The following is a 16986-nucleotide window of genomic DNA, read 5'->3' on the forward strand; positions in this document are numbered from 1 at the left end:
TTACCTTTATTAGGACATTTGCATTTAATCGTTAGCCGCATTAGCGATATTATTACCCGTAAAAGTCAACCATTTATACTTCTCTTGTACCTTTTAAACAATGAAAAAGTAAAAAAAGTAAAAGAGGTGTTTCTACGAAAGTGTTGAAGAAGTAGTGGTTTATCGATTCGTTCATTACGGTTCATTCCGAATCATTACGAATTGACAAATTTAGCCAACTTCTTCTATCCGAACAGCTTACGTTCCTTATTAGTTAGTAATTTTCTTAGTTAGTGAATTCTCTACAGCTTTCTTGGCGTAATTTGTCATCTTCGAGAACAGGTCTCCTGCCTCGTACAGCATTACGTGTATATCGCAAACAACCATCCCTTAGTGGCGCAAAGAATGTGCAAATAGGCAACATTTCTTCGCAGCATTCCTCACTCGATAGATCGTATCGCCAATATGTATAAACCGATCGGATTTCCAAAGAATCCATCGACTATATCGAGTATTCATCGACGTTAATTAAATGATTAGAACTAAACAGCTACGGTCCTGGGAGAATGTGAACGGCGATCGATCAACGAAGTCTCTGGTCAAGGGACTGTTCCATCTTTGTAATAGTGAATACGCATTTCTTCAAGAGATCCAACCGGTGAATAATTTAGGAAACACCATGATCGATTCGAATCGAAAGAGGTTTACCTATTCTTCATCGGAAACGGTCTCGCGAGATGAAATACGTCGCTGTCAGTTTGAACAACGCACAATGCTGTCTCCATTCGACAGCTTGTCGATCGTTTTACGAAGGCGAGTCGATCGTCGATTCACTGTCGGCTCATTGTCGATCCAGGGAATCGTTGTCCCTCGTTATCGTCGTCCTGTTCTCTCGTCGTCGATGCTCATCGCGATCCGCATTCATTGTCGCCGGAAAGGCGCTTCATCGTCATGTTAGACGCATTCGAGATGCTCGATAATGGTTGTCGCGCTCGACGATCCTCGTGATCGTTCGTTCAATATTCGATTGAGTCTATTCAATGTCGATCCGTGTTTATCGCGCGGCAACATCGAGCCAACGATTCGCAGTTTCGTTCTTCGCGTCTCGCTGTCGTGTGCAGCTCGCGCGCAGGTTTAGAGTGGAACGACAACGGGCAGTTTTAACCGAATGAGAACGAAAGGTCGCGAGTTGTTTAAAAGCAAAACAAAGAAGTATATATAAAAAAAATACAAGAAATGCTTACCGAATCGAAAGTGAAATTTTGCTCCTCGAATAGACAAATTTTTTGAGAGAAAGGGCCAATATCGACGGTAGGGAATTTACATTTCGATCGGTAGAGTGAAACGTGATTCCTAATCGATCGCGAGTGGATCGAGGTGGATTTATCTATCGTTTAGACATACAAGTGGTTTTAGCCAGTCGGCGATCGATGATATTAAAACGACATTCCGTGACTGCGTTGCTCCTCTTCGAACGAAACAAACTAGAGGGATCGTCGGTGTACGGGGCGCGCGATCAAGCAGCAAATGCAACCTAAGAGAAAAGTAAGAAACTACGAAACAAAAAGAAAAAAAAGGGTAAACAATCCTCTTCCAATTTGTACCGAAGCGACTAAATACCGCAGAGACTGAGATTTTAGGCGAAGTTAATTAGCTCCGAATGATCGTGGCTGCGATCGATGATACTCTCCTGAAACTTCCAGGGAAACTAGAGACTCCCGAAAACACCGCAAAAAATAAAGAGAGGATAACGCATAAGCAAAAAAGTGGTTTTTCTCGTGGACTTAGGAGAAGAACAAGAGCGTTAGAACTAGCTGTTTAGAGATTACGTATATCGTGAACCCCCAGCGATTAGGATAATCGATCGAGCCTGTGTGATCACCGAGCTCTCGTTCGTTGTCTATTCGCGGCTGGAGTTTCAACAACTCGAAGCAGCAACGAACGTTTTCGGATCCACTGATATAAATCTTCGTAGAGTCGTTCGAAGCCGACGAACGATGCGAATATAAGCGGAACATGGAGCTCGATGGCGCGAGGCTCGATGAGACCGGAACGAGAATAGGCTCCCGACTTTTTGAATCGTTTTTTCTTTTCTAGGAAAAGCAACAAATGACAATTCGCGAATTTTCGAACGAACTTTTTTCCAGCGGACTGACATGACGTTGGGGTGACGGAAGGGGTGAACGAAATCGAGGAAAATCCAGAGACAAAAGGTTGATAAACACCGCGCGTTTTACTTGCACAGGAGCAATTGGAAGATAGACGACGGATTCATTTTTCGTCTCGGTCCCCCTCCCGTCGCTCGACGAAGCAACTTTTTTCTCGTTTAAAAACCACCGTGCCGGGCCTTCGAGCTTCGATCGTCTTGTCAGTTTCGCAGCTTACTCGCTCAGCGTCCAGTACACCTGCCTTGGAGTCGTAAAACCATTACCGCTACCCTTTGCCTACCTCAATTTCCTTTGTGTTCCTTTTGTCCTCGTTATCGAGTCGACTCGAGCGACGTTCGTCTCGTCAGGCTACCCCTTTCTTTTTTTTCGTCCCTTTGTCGACGATTTCGACCTCTCGATTGTCCTTGTTTCTTTCATCCCTGTTCATTCCGCTTCGATCGTTCCCGCGAGTTCGCAGACCGAGGCGTTTCTTTGATCACGAAAGACGGTGTACTCGACCCTGGAGCGAGCACAAAACCAAAGAAAAAAATGATATATATATGTGTGTGAGTGTGAGAGAGAAAGGGAATGTAAGAATGAGCGAGCGTGTGCGCGAGAGAAGAAAAAAAGGGAATGAAAGGGTGAAAGAGCGTGGAGAGGCGTCGTATATCGGTGGAGGATGAAATTATTTTTACGCGTTCTCAAGCACGTCGTCCGACCGGATGCGCTGCCGGAACGTTGAAGGTCGGCGCGGTTACAGGGGGGAGGGGGGGCAGATTGAAAAGGAAGGGAGAAAAATTGTCGCGACAAAGAAAAAAAGCAGCTCTAGCTCACAGTAGGCCTAACTAACAAACAAAGCGAACAAAGAAACAAAGAAAATGAAGATGAAAAGTATTTATATACTTAAGCTAACTAATTAAAAAAAGAAAATATAAAAAAAACGGTCGAGAAAGGGAGAAGGTGAGGTCGGCGAGAGAAAGAGAATCAGCGAATTAAAAAGGGAACGAAAGAGACTGATGATTGCGTGCGAGAGAATTAGAGAGAGAGAGAGAGAGAGAGAGAGTGTGTGTGTGTGTGTAAGAATAATAGAGAGGAAGATAAAGGAGAAACAGGTAGAAAATAGGAAAAAAGTAAAGAAATAAAAGCCCTCGAGATTTGCTCCGAGGCGAGTCACTCGCGGATCAAGAGAAAAGTCGATAACTACTCTTTAACAAAAGAAGAAAAATGTAACAAAAGAAAAAAAGATAAGAAGAGAGAAGTAGGAGGAAAAAAGTTGGGGGGAGGGGTTAATACAAAGGTGGCTAGAAAAAAATGACGATAAAGAGAAAACGGCTAACGGAAGAGGAGGAGCGAGATGGATCAGTGGGGGAAGAAAGAGATAATCTATAATCTTCTGTACATGTTTTGATTATTCTAATTATTAATTATCGTAACTTATAATAACTATTAATTAATTAAATTAATTGATATCTATGGAACTGTATTTAAACGACAAAAAAACGTGGTAGCTAGTTTGTCAATGGGTGTATAAATATTTAATTACGATAACTCTATAGTGATACTAAAAATGAAACAACAACAAAACAGAAACCACAAAACAGCAGACAAACAGAATACAAAGAAATAATGTGCGCGTGCAAGAAACAAGAGATCGTGCAAGATTGAATGGGATTTACGAATGGCAATGGGAAAATGAGATAGAGTGAATCTGATGATGAAAGAATCTGTGACTAAATACGCGATTTAAGAGAACACACACGTACATACACAAACACGTAAGCATCCAGATGATATACAGTATATGTAATTAATTCCACTTTAAACGAGGAAGGAAAAAGCGAAGCGTGATGAAAAAAAAAACCAAATAGATTAAAAAAAGAAAGACGGAAAGAATAAGAAAAAAGGAGAAGAAACAGAGAAAGGGTTAAAAACCGAGCGCGGATATTATTCATTAAAGGCGATCGGATCATTTTTGGCCAGACTGGTCTCGAGCGGATCAGCAACAAATGTGTTAAAAAAATAAATAAGAATAAAAAAAGAAACGAACTGTTGCAACGGGTGCCCCGGAAACTTTGGTTCTGCACATTTTCCGGACACGCAAAGAGCAAAGTGAGTTTCACGGTGCTTCGTGGGGGTTTCTTCCGTTTCATTTCCGTTTTATCTCCTTGCACACTTTCTTCTTCTTCTAGTGGTCGACGCGTAAACGAAATGCTCTCCGAAAAGCAACCGCCGCTTTTCGCATTTCTGTTAACAAAATAGGAAAGATTCGCACGATATATATGATACATACGTATAGATACAAGATGGATCATACAATGGTGTTTTCTAGGTACATTCAATCGTTTGTATTCCGTGAACGGATTCGAACCGTTTTTTCGGAAGGTTCACCGTGACGCAGGAAATGAGTTTGCTCGTGTTCTTCCGTTTCTTTTTCTTCGTATTCGAGCTTGTTCTCTCGAAGACGACTTCTCAAAAAAAAAAAAAAAAAGAAAAAAAGAAAAAAAAGAGAAAGAAAAGAGGGGAAGAAAGAAGAAGAAGGACAAAAGAAAGGAAAGAAACCAAATACACGTGGTTCGAGGAACGAATCGAGTCCTTCTCATCGTTGATGGATTTTCTTGAAAGGATAGCGAAATTTTTTTAAAGAATCCTTGGATGGATCGTTTCTGTCACATTATCGCTATTTGTCGTTTCATTTTCGTTTTCAAACGTTTGTCACGGTACTGGTGGGGAACGACTTTGGTCGATCGTAGGAGGAAACTGGTCGAGTCTCGTAATCCATGCGCTATTTAAATAATTTATATTTTGCCGAAGATATAACGCTTGGTTGAACAGGGATGGGAGGGGGGAAAGATAGATTAATTCCTTTTCATGTATTTCAACGTGTTTAAGTGTAATCGAGAGACGGAAAGACTGTCGGTAAATCAATTGCTCATACCGGAACGCGATATATAAATTATTTAAAGGGATAGTGGCAACGAAAGGATAATCGTCGTGGTACGATCTGTAGAGAATCAAAGATCTCAAAGAATTCACTGTGTCCGAATCAATGGAACGGATCAAACCTCTTGATCGCGCCTTGGATCCCGTCATTTTACGCTTCTCAACATCCTCCGTCGCGAGATAAGGAATCAACGTTAAGATATCGTACAAAATATAAGTATAAATACGCAGATGGTACTTCGTCGAGGAAATTTATATTTAAATATAAATTCAGCGTTCGTATTCGCCTGCTGAATTTATTTCTAAAGCGATGAAACTCGTTTATCGAAGTACGCTGTTTACGTACGTAGGATTTTAAAAAGGAACCAGACGACGATCAAAAGGTTGATAGATCGTGAAACAGAATCGATCGCGCGTTTTCGCGAGGGCGTCGATCATCGCACAAGAGCGCACAGTAAAACTAGCGAACGAAAGCGTATTGTAGAATGGTTTCACGCGAACAGAGAATGCGAAATTAATGGTACAGTTAAGGCAGCTTTCAGTTGTTTCGAAAGAGGAAAGATGAGGGAGAACAGAAGTTTTAAACAGTGAGGTGCTTGTTAGATCTCGACGATCTCGTAATATCGAAGATACATTCCATCCGAGTACGAGGGCTCTGGCGCGGAATAAAAGACTTCCTTTTCTCGTCTACGACTATTTCGTTCCATGCTTGCTTTCTCGTTCAATGTTTCAACGTTCGTTGACTACTTTTCGCTTTTTTAGCTTTAGTCTCTTTCGATCCAGTTGCTAAACCTAGACCGAGTGTTTGATTTAACCAATGAACGTGTTTAGAGAAGATACGGTTGCATTTAAAAGGTGATTTATGAATCACGTAGACGAGGATCGTCGAAATTTTGCACATTCCAAGACGGCAAGACCCTCGAGGTACAAAATTCGCGATTAATAATCGTACGTAATTATATTTAGACGCGTTTCTAACGATCGATCTCGAACGGACGCGTTCTCGTGAGCGAAACCGCCAAAAAGACATTTATCCTTTTTCTATTGAAAGGACGAGGGATTTCTATAGGGAATCGAATGAAAGTTTATTCATCGACAGTATTAAGATAAGAGGAGCTTTTTCGCGGAGAGATGTTATCCAAGTGAGCAGCACACTTGTAGAATCATTTCTGGAAACTTGACGCTGATTTTATCGATAATTCAATTTAGATCGAACTTCGCTTTTCCATCAATTTCAAAAGCAGCATGTTTTCGATCAGAGATTCGACACGAGTTACTTTTTAATTGATCTAGTTTCACTTTAAATATATAATTGAAATGTACTATACCCTTTAGCCTTACCATCTTCTTTCGTGCATTTTTTTAAGTCTTACCGAAAAGTATTCCGAATGGCGTTTAGTTTCGAAAAATAATTCCACGTGTGACCGATAATTACCAGTGTAGAAGATCCTCGACGCGATCGAGGGAATCGAGTTTCTACACTCGCAGTTGTCGCAGTGATTCCGTATTAACTATTATAATACCAGATTTTACCATTACGATATTATAACGTTGTATGTATAAGTGTTCATAAAAAAAAAAATTTATTATCACCCAGGATAAACGCAGTGCAATACATTTATCGTTCTCAGTGATTTTCTCCAGGGCGTGTGTGAAACACATCGATCGAGTGGAAACAATGCAAAAAAGAAACAAAATCGGAGGAACAAAAAATTTAGAAAAACAGAGAAAAAGAAGACGAGAAACCGTGCGTCTCGTTTTTGTCCACTTTACGTGAAATTCGACGCCAATCGGATCGATAAGAGATTGAAGTGAACTTGATCGAGATCAAGAAATATTTCGCGACGCGAGACGACAACAAATAGATTAAAGCAATTAAACAAATAAAAAAAGAAGTACACATATGTTGACCATTTTAAGAGACAAATTTTGACGGTCCGTTCGTAAGGACAAAAATAATTAAAAAAAAAAAAAAGTGAAAAAATGCAAAAACATCGTTGATTTTCAAAGGGATCACGACCGAACGTGAAAATCTGTCCGACTGTTACGAATTGTCTTTATAATAAACATTTACAGCTTTAATGGGAAACAACCGTAGACGTAAGTGAACGGAGGGCACTAATCTAACGAGAAACAAAAACAGAATCGAAAAGAAAAAAAAACACAATTAAAAATAACGCAAAAAAAAACATAAAAGTAACATAGAAAAAAAACGATATAAAAAGAGAGAGAGAGAGAGAGAGAGAGATACGTAACGAGAGTGCGAGAAAGTGCGAGTGAGTGAACGAACGAAAAACGCAAGGGAAGCTATTCGTCACCCCCGAAATTTTCTGTCTCGAATAAATACCGTTGTCTTTTGATTGTCGTTTTAATGGACAAAACCATAAACTATGAATGATTTTGTAACTTAAGGAAATATAAGTTGCTCTTAAATCTGACACGGACATGACTTTTTTCACCTGTAATTTTCTCGATAACACGCTTCTGTTTTGAGCCTTCTCGTTTCATCTACGTCTCTGTACAAGTCCGCCACTTTTTTTAGTCACGCGATCCAACCGAAAGACCTTTACTTTGTTGACGATCGAGAAAGGAGATTTGGTTCGCTCGATTTCTCTACTGTTTTATTCGACTCGTGTTTAATACGGTGCGATCTGATCTCGTCGTGTAAATTAACAAAGTGATACGCAATATATATAGTGTTGATCGATTGACAAGCGAGTCGGGTACCATTGCAACTATTTTGATAGAGATTATCAGCGACTTGTCAGCGAAAGGAACATTGATCAAATTTCTAAACGTGTTTCGTTTTATGAAAAATTACGTTCGAATACTTATAACGTTAACGTCTTTTTTCGTTGGAAATTAAAAGTTCTTATACAATCGTATTAACATGGTCCATCTAAACTCTATTAAAGTTATACTTTCTCAGTTCGATTAGTTTCGACTTAACGGGCACATGTTGCTCTCATATAATTACACTTAATCCGAGAACGAATTAAAGCATTTGGCGCGTTCTAGCGCCAGCGAAACCAAAGAGATGGCAAAAGTACTGAGTGATATACGGGAGACGCCTTCTAAGCGACGTTCCTTTCAGAGCGTAGCTTTCGTCGATGTGTTCTGGTATTCTAGTGTTCTTCTCGATCATTCGGGTCAAACCGAATCTCTTCGTGACTTTCCAATCGAAATCGGCGAGTTAGGGGTAACGACTATAGAGTCACGTGTGTTCCCAAGGGGAGAGACAACCGGAGAGTTTCGTTGAAAATGCCTAGCTGTGTCGTCAAAGTTAATAACTGTTGAACGAACCGAGAGAAAAGTCTGATAGAAGCGTGTTTAACCAGAATGAGATGGAAATAGAAACTAACGATACAAAAGAGTGAAAGAGAGAGAGAGAGAAAGGTAGAGAGAGAGAGAGAGAGAGACAGTAAAGGAGGAGGAAAAAAGGCAAGGAGGAAAAGAGTAAAAAAATGCGAATTATAATAGAGTAATGTATTTTATGACGGGTTTTAATACGGTATTAATAGCGATATTTAACTGTAACTGATAGTAAAAGAGGCTATTAAAATGTGAGAAATTATCGGTCGACACGTGACACACGGTGGTATAAACTGTACGGTAAACTACTATAAGATTATAACGATTAGGCGTTAGATCGTCGAAATGGGAAAGAAAATGGACGAGAACAAGTAAGATATTAAAATAGTGGAGAGAAAGAAGAAAGTATATCGAATTGAAATGAAATAGAAAGGGTCTTTTTTACCAAAGGATTTTTGCACAAAGAGATTCCGATGGACACGCGTTTCTCTTTACTTCTTTCCGTTTGATTACGCGTTCATCGGACTGAATTACTTGGACGAGAATTTCGACTGATATAAGGTGAAATTTAATCCTTACGCGTGTAATAAAATAGACTAAATAACGCGTGTTCTTAGTAAGAAAAGAGGGAATGAGCATTTAAGTAAACCCCGTGTTTCGATACAATGGTACTATCTTAATATAATATTTTTCTTTTGATAAAGTGAAATCATTGACGAAGTTCATTGGCTAAGGATTAAATTTCAATGGTTCTCGCCAAAGTTTCTGATGCTTCCAGTAATTACGGAACGATTCCATACAAAATGCTGTCAAATCTACAAGAACGTTCTCTGCTAAAGGACAAACTCTACGTGTAAAAGCTAAATGTAATATCATCGGACGTTCCGCAAAACGGACTGCACAAAATCGTACGTGATAATGATTTACGAACGTATATAGGATATATGTATAGCGAGTAATATCACCAGAGAGGAGCTATTAAAAAAAAAAAAAAGAAAGAAAAGAGACGAGAAGGAATTCCAAAAATTAACACGCTTCACACCCAGCGGTGAACGCAAGAATCGTGATAGGTCGATTATTGATGGGACGATTTACGATAAAAAAAAAAGTATAGCGATTATTTATTATTAAAAAAATGTTTAGGGTGGGATGGAGGGGTTGAGAGAGATCAGTGGGTATAGATAAAGTAAGACTGATTTGTGGAAGGATTGCTTGGCTCGAATATCGTTTTTCGATCGATTGGTAGTTTATGAACATTGACGTGGCGATGTTTAAACTAATAATGCTTAGTTTAAACTAAATATAAATTGTATAATTAAAAATAGAAAAGATCTTCTGTCGTCGTTTCATTTCCGAATACAGTATTTTAGAAAATTCAAATCGCGTCTGATCAGACACGATACGCACTACTATCGATCGAATTAAATGTCAAACAAAATATACCTATACTTGGAAATCGAAACCCGATACTGTTTATACTAGCGTTGATCGAACGACCTTCGAGACAAGTCGACGAGTAGAAAAACTTCTAAGAAGTGAAAACATTTTTGCTAAAAACTTCGGTCCATGTCTGATCTTGCACGGACTTACACTACTTTTCGATCGAGTGGTCCTCGATCGAATTACCGAGCGAATAGGAAACAGAAAATTTTCTAGGGAAAGATGAAAAGAAATAATAAGAAAGAGAAGTCTCTTTTTTCGCGGAGATGCTACTTTCTCTGCTAGGAAGTTTGGCCTGCGTCTGATCACGCACGGACTAGAACTACTGTCGGTCGTGCACAGGCCTAACGTTCACGCATCGACCAAGCATCGGAACACCGAGCTTCTTCCTCTTTCTAATTACCTCGTTAATTGCTAGACACTCGATTATCCACTTCGGTGATTCTACGTTGGCGAGCGAGTTACTTTCGTTTCACGTCAGAAAATCGAATTAACCTTTATATATATATATCGTTGATCATTTCGATCGCGAATGACACGAACATTGTTCATTGTTAAATCACGATTGGTGCTTTGATCGCAGCATATCGAGACTAGAATCAAGAAGACAATTGGGGAAAATATAGAGATCAGAAGGTTTCTTTTCCAGCTTTTACGTGGGTGACAGTCGTGGAGAATATTTTCTTTCTATCTTTGTAACAAAGAGCATCTTTGATCATCATCGGGATCCTGACGAAATTATTTCTCGAAGAATTAATTTCACAGGGTGCCGTCACCGCGAAGGATACCGTGTAATCACTGTTAACCGTCGATCCATCGTACGTCGATACATCGATATGTTTCCAAATTCAATCGATCTATCGATTCAACGATCGATCGATCCTGTTAGAAACGTTGCGCCAGCAGATCACTTAACCTCTTAAAGAGTAGAATTTTCAATCGACTAGCGCTCTCGAATCAAATTAAATCGATAATTTGTTTGTCGAGCATTTCGCGAAATATACTTTCTTCGTATAACTTTCTGATGGGGCCGAGCATGGTTTTATTTACAATTTGTCTAGGTGCGAAACGCGAAGGAATCTAAACCTATATACGTATAATCTGTATTTAATTATCGTCATTTATCATATTACTGTGTACTTATCGCATGATTATTACTTACACGTATTATTTATACAACTACAGGTAGGAATTCCCATTGAAGTATTATGTGGAGGTTAGATATATCTATATATACATTACATTACATTATATTATATTATATTATATTATATTATATTACATTATATTATATTGTATTTACATTATATTATATTATACACATATATTTCTCACATGGAAATTTTTCGAGCATCTCAATAACACCGCAACGGCTATTGTTGTGCAATAAGTATATATGGGCGTGCTTTTTAAGAGGTTAATCGGGATACCGATTTAATATGTAGTACAGAGCAAAAAGCTTCCTCTCTACACAACACATATACGCATACACAAACACGTAATACACGTACATATGCATACGCAAGTCCGTCTTAATAGGTTCAAGTAAAACCTCGAATTACAATTGAAATTAGCATAATATTATAATAATTTTCGTGACATTGTACTATTATAATTATGTACATTCATTTAAATATTCATACATGTTTAAAAGTCGATGTTACGTAAGTAGTTTGATCTATGTACCTTTTCTATTTACTTATGTGTTGTAACTATGTATCATATTGATAGTTTCATTGCGTACGTGTAATCATAATTTATCAAATAGCAAATTCGAGGTTTATTCGATCTAAAATGTAACCGGCCAAGCGGAGCAAATTAGAACACACTTCCTTCATCGCAGAACATACGTATACGCATTTTGCATGCAGGTTATCCTCATAACGGAACAGAATTCATTTCTCGAGGAAACAACGATGGGATGTTCGTTCCTGATGGGTTCCGTCGAGCATTCTTCGTTGTCGCCTCAACGTCACTTTAGGGCAACGAACTAGAAATGTGTTGAATATTTACACGAATTTACAAGATTCTTGCTAATGTACTTTTTCTATATCATACACGAGACAAATTACAGTGCACACATAGGTGCATACCATATACACATGAACAACACGAGGTATACACATTTCAACGTACTCTTGTATCGTTAACATCTAACAAAATAGAGGAACGGAAAGATTATACATTGGACGTACTACAACTCCGCGTACAATCATAGCACACAAATACATGATTACATGCACCCACACGTACAAGAAAAAGAGACCATTCACGCACACTGTGGCACAGAACAAAGACACAAAGATGACTTAAAAAATAAAACAGACAAAAACATTTTCGAGAACACGTGCGCGCCATCACAATTGTTGATATAAATTGCGATCCATGATTATTACTATTTACGATATAATTATTATCTTGCATTGTCTAGTCATACGTTATTATTGTATAACTAACGATATTAATTATTAATTAACCTGTACTACCTAGTCGCATTATGTGTTGCATAAAAAAAACTATGAAAATTCCGAAGGCGAAATAAGAAAGAGCGAGAGTGAGAGAGACCGAGAGAATGCGAGTATGAAAGTAAGAAATGTACCTAAACGAGAGCACGAGGAAAGAAAAAGAGAGAGTGAGGGTGAATGATATAGACACACGAGATGGTAATGATAATAACGAAATTTCGGTGAGAAAGAGACGGAGAGAATGAGACGAAGGCACTTCGTTGCAGCCGTGATAACGCTCGTTGATCGAGATTAAGATCAAGATTTGGCTAATTGTGATGATAATCTCGGACGAAGTTATTTATTTTGAGATTAAAGAGGAAGTTAGTAAAATAAAAACCAAGGGTGCTCTGAAATATTTCATGTTGAATGCGAATGTTCTTAACCATAATTCGTCGATAGCGGCTAAGAAACGATCAGTTATTTCCCAGAAAGTAAATTTTGAGAGCTACATATAGTTAAACACTTCGCGGACGAGCGGCCCCTAAATATTGAATGTATGACTGTAAAAATGCAAGATTCGCGTTATCTTGAGAAATCTAAAAAACAGTCACCGAAGTGTTGCGTCATATCCGCCCAAAAAACCCGTCAATCCAATCAGAAAGTAATATCGTCTTACAAGTTGGAAAATTTGAGAAATAAGTACTTTAAGATACTTTCTGAACTCGTCGTTTCTTCGATGGACGAATTAGATGGAAAATCGATCAAATTGGGTGATCATGGTTGTCGAAGGTCGCCTGCTTAGTTAAGGAATAGAAAGTGAAGATGATAGCGATGATGATAATGATGATGGTAATGATGATGATAAAAAAAAAGAGTAATAACTGTCACGACACGCACGTGCGCGTCGCGCGTCACAATCGTAACGCGCCCGTGCGTACTGGTAGCAGAAAGAAAAAGAACAAAACGAGTATTAAATATATGCGGGGGCCGTGGAGAGGAGGGAACCTTCCTTTACTCAAAAGAAATATCGGTGGATTGCTCGTCAACCCATTGACTTTTCCCTATCGCCAGGTAAGCGAAAAGAAAAAATACAGCGGAAACACATAAGATCTGCATATGTATACCTCATATCCCCGGTTTTAGTGCATAGCAAGCACATTTTCGTCAGAACAAATGAAGAAAAAATTCTCGAGATATCTTAAACGTGCGTTGTCTCTCCTTCCTGTGAATCGTACCCTCCTCCCTCCCTCCCTCCCTCCCACCCGAGGAGAGCTCGCGGGCCCTATATTGCAATATTTGTACTTTTCCATGTTGAAACCTCGATATACAATAAATTATATTAACAAACTTCGATTCCTGATTCTTTTTTCATCCAGTCACCAGTTTTCTTTCATTTTGTTTTTGTTCTGATCGTTTATCAAAGATTAGGGACAGATAAATAACTATAAAATTTCGTTGCGAATTCATTTATTGATCAGTCGAATTGCAATTACAATCCATAGAAGTTTTTCTGTATTCGATATTCAATGTTAGTAATTAATGAATTAGTGAAACATCTAATATAAAATATTTCTAGAAAGAAATATATTGAGGTGGCAGCATACGTATATTTGGAATTAAGAACGTCCTAAATTGAAATATCAAGTAGTAACACCGATTGATGTAGCGGCATCAGACGGCTTTGATGCAGGCAGAATCGAATGCTGAAATAACGTTTATTCACCATAGTATCTCAATCATGAAGACTACATATAGTCTTTTTGATAGTCGAGAGACCCTTAAATGATTCTGTAAAAATTTAATCTTGTAACAGGAAAGTTTCGTATCAGAAAGAAATAAAAATTTAATCGTTTATGAGGTAAAATTTGATGTAACGCCACATCTATCACGTGATAATTTTTGACAGGCAACCTATTTTTTATGAGAACCTTGCTTCTTTGGGGCGAATTCTAATCCTCTTATATAATTCTTCTTTATTTGATATTTTTCTGAAAAATTAACATTCACTTGACTTAAGCATAGAGATGTTTATATCTCATAAAACGTTAATTCACTACTTACCCGTAAGTAATTTGTACACGTATAAAATCTGATTCCCTTGAACCAGAACACTCGGAGTTTTCTTTCCTGGTTCGTCCGTAATTGTTGCACTCGCTCCAATGCTCTGGCATTCCTTGCTGAACTCTTTAGAATTTATACCAAATGTTTCTAAATTGTTTACTAGCGTAACCTGTAATATAAGTACTAAATAAATATTAACGTTTCCATAATATTGTACGTATTGTAATTTTGGAGATCAATTACTGTACCTTCTTACCACCGGATCGGACGGTGACTCTCATGTCAATAGGTTCCAATTTGCCCGTGTGTAACAATTTATTTCCAGCTAAAGTGACTTCGTGCATATGCGTCATACGTCCAATAAACTTATTTATTCCATCCTCCATCAACACAGTTTCCACATTCGCTTTGGTTTTCATAATACCTGCGAGTTGCGGGTTTAATTTCAGTATCCTATAAATAAAACCAATTAAATGATTATACCAAATCACGATAAAACACATAATCGACTATGCACTGCTTACTTTCCATCTTGAAGATTCTCCGCTTTCACATACTCAGTAAAACATTTTCTGATTTCAGCTCTTTTCATAATGTCCCCTTTTCTGCAATCATTGTATGGGAGTAAAATGTATATAATTCGTATCATATAATACAGCATAATGGTATATGATGTAACAGTTGTCGACTTCTGCTCTGCAGAGAAAATCATTCTTTTTGCAATTATTGTATCGCGGCAACATGACACATCCTGACACTATACTCACTCATATCTGAATTTTGATAGTACTGGCAAAACATCAGCAGTTACTTTATAACATTCGGAGACAACTGCAGCATTAGAAACAACTGGCTCCTGGATTGGTGTATGTTCCTCCACAATGACTAGTTCTTTTATAAGAGGATGATTAAACTACAAAAGGATATAGCACAATTATATTAAGAGTAAGTTATGTTCCAAAAAACTTCCATTAAAAAATCTTACCTTAATCGATAATATACTTTCAACACCTTTAGTTACAGAAGTGTTAATAATACCTTTTGCTTTCATTTCTGCTAAAAACAATGATAGCTTTTTATACCGAGATTTTTTTATATCTATGTTTTTATCTGGTGGACATGCAGCTATTAAATGATTTTTAAAGAAATTGGATGTCAACATAGGTAAATCATTAGATTTTACTGAAGTTTTGCAAGCTTTTAAAAAGCAATATTCTAATAAACTGTCCATTTCCTTTAGTGGATCCACAGTTGCTTCTTCTTGAACAGTAGATAAATTTTTTATTTCATCAGATTCCTCTATTTTATTTTCTTCCTCGCAAGGAGGCTCAATCTCTGATACTCTATCATTATTTATTTCTAAATCGTCCATTATTTCAACAAGTGATTCTTCATTATTACCATTACTTGGCTCACTTATTTCATTTATATTTTCCAATTTATCATTATCTGTATCAATATTTGGTGGTCCTAAGTCTGGCCTTACAGGAGGCTTCCCTAATTGGCAAAGTGTATCTCCTATTACATGTATAATTTCTACACATTTTCCGTGTCCTCCAGACATGTACATGTCTTCGCTACAAAGAGCGGTAAAGCCAACAGCAACCGGTGCCTAGGCCAACAGGAATTATAATTATATCTCTTTATAACTATGCTAAAATAAGAATAAACTTTTATAATAGTGTACCTTATTATCATCTGTGTTTACTGAAACAGGTGTACCCTTTTGTAATTTTCCAAAAGAATATAATGTTACAGGCTCCTTGATACTGACTCCAGGCAACATTAAATTTGCACCTCCAGCTAGTTTTGTTACAACTGGAGGATAGGTTGTAAAAGTCCTTAACAAATTTGGATGATGCCATAAAGTGAATATAGTAGGTAATAATGCCTGATGCAAAGATTCAAGTTGGAAAAACATGGGTATTTTAGCTACACAATATATTTTTCCTGAGTGGCCACTGTAAGTTAAAATTTTCATAACGCTTATCGTCTCTTTTTTAGGAATCAACGATTGCGTTTCTTCATCTGTCAGCGTCGGATATGCTGCTAAAATTTCTTCGCATAATTTTTTCCTGATCATAAACAATATAGAATTCATTAATACACATATAATCTTTTGTACATATAACTCATTATAACTAAACAATCAGATTATACTAACCTTTCTGTTCCTTTCAATTGATTGTTAGATTTTACTTTGAATGGTTTTATAAACATTTTGATGTAGTGAAAATACAAAAAAGAAATGAGTTAAAAAATCCGGAAGTATACTGTTAAAAATTTGGCTATATTCGGGATACAGGTTATCCAACCCTTTATCTGCTTTTTTAATCGTTGTAGTTCTAATCAAGATAACTAAACTTTGTTACGACGCAACTATTCCGCATGAAACATGCGTACAATGGATGATCAATAGGTCGCAAAAATCAACAATTAATATACAAAAATTTATGACAAGGGATTGAATAGGATCAATAAGCGTTAACAATTTTTCCAACGTATCTGTTAATACATAAATACGAATATCCTACATAAAAAGATATATTAACACTGTTATCTTTCTGCTGACAGTTGGTAGTATAGTTATCAATATTCGAATCGACACAGGTACAGGTCCAGCAATTCGTCTAATTTTTGGTGGTGGGGGCTGTTATCAT

The 16986-nt window shown here is 37.6% G+C and overlaps 1 protein-coding gene across 1 annotated transcript; it reads right to left on the reverse strand.

Moving 5' to 3' along the window:
* Positions 1–4576: 4576 nt before the first annotated feature.
* On the reverse strand, positions 4577–16836 carry LOC122569252 (eukaryotic translation initiation factor 2D). Its single transcript, XM_043730008.1, has 8 exons — positions 16491–16836; positions 16014–16401; positions 15312–15938; positions 15094–15239; positions 14851–14931; positions 14575–14779; positions 14327–14495; positions 4577–14253 (listed from the first exon to the last, which is right to left on the reverse strand). The coding sequence occupies exons 1-8, from the start codon at positions 16544–16546 to the stop codon at positions 14177–14179; spliced, it is 1749 nt and encodes a 582-aa protein (XP_043585943.1). The 5' UTR covers positions 16547–16836; the 3' UTR covers positions 4577–14176.
* Between the last annotated feature and the right edge of the window lie 150 nt (positions 16837–16986).

Source organism: Bombus pyrosoma, linkage group LG1 (assembly GCF_014825855.1).
Source record: "Bombus pyrosoma isolate SC7728 linkage group LG1, ASM1482585v1, whole genome shotgun sequence".
Classification (NCBI taxonomy): domain Eukaryota; kingdom Metazoa; phylum Arthropoda; class Insecta; order Hymenoptera; family Apidae; genus Bombus; species Bombus pyrosoma.

Coding starts and splice junctions, on each gene's coding strand:
- LOC122569252 (XM_043730008.1), bottom strand. CDS start 16,546: ATGTTTATAAAACCATTCAAAGTAAAATCTAACAATCAATTGAAAGGA. Junction 15,240..15,311: donor AAAGTATATTATCGATTAAG/GTAAGATTTTTT, acceptor ATCCTTTTGTAG/TTTAATCATCCTCTTATAAA. Junction 14,932..15,093: donor CTATCAAAATTCAGATATGA/GTGAGTATAGTG, acceptor CAATGATTGCAG/AAAAGGGGACATTATGAAAA.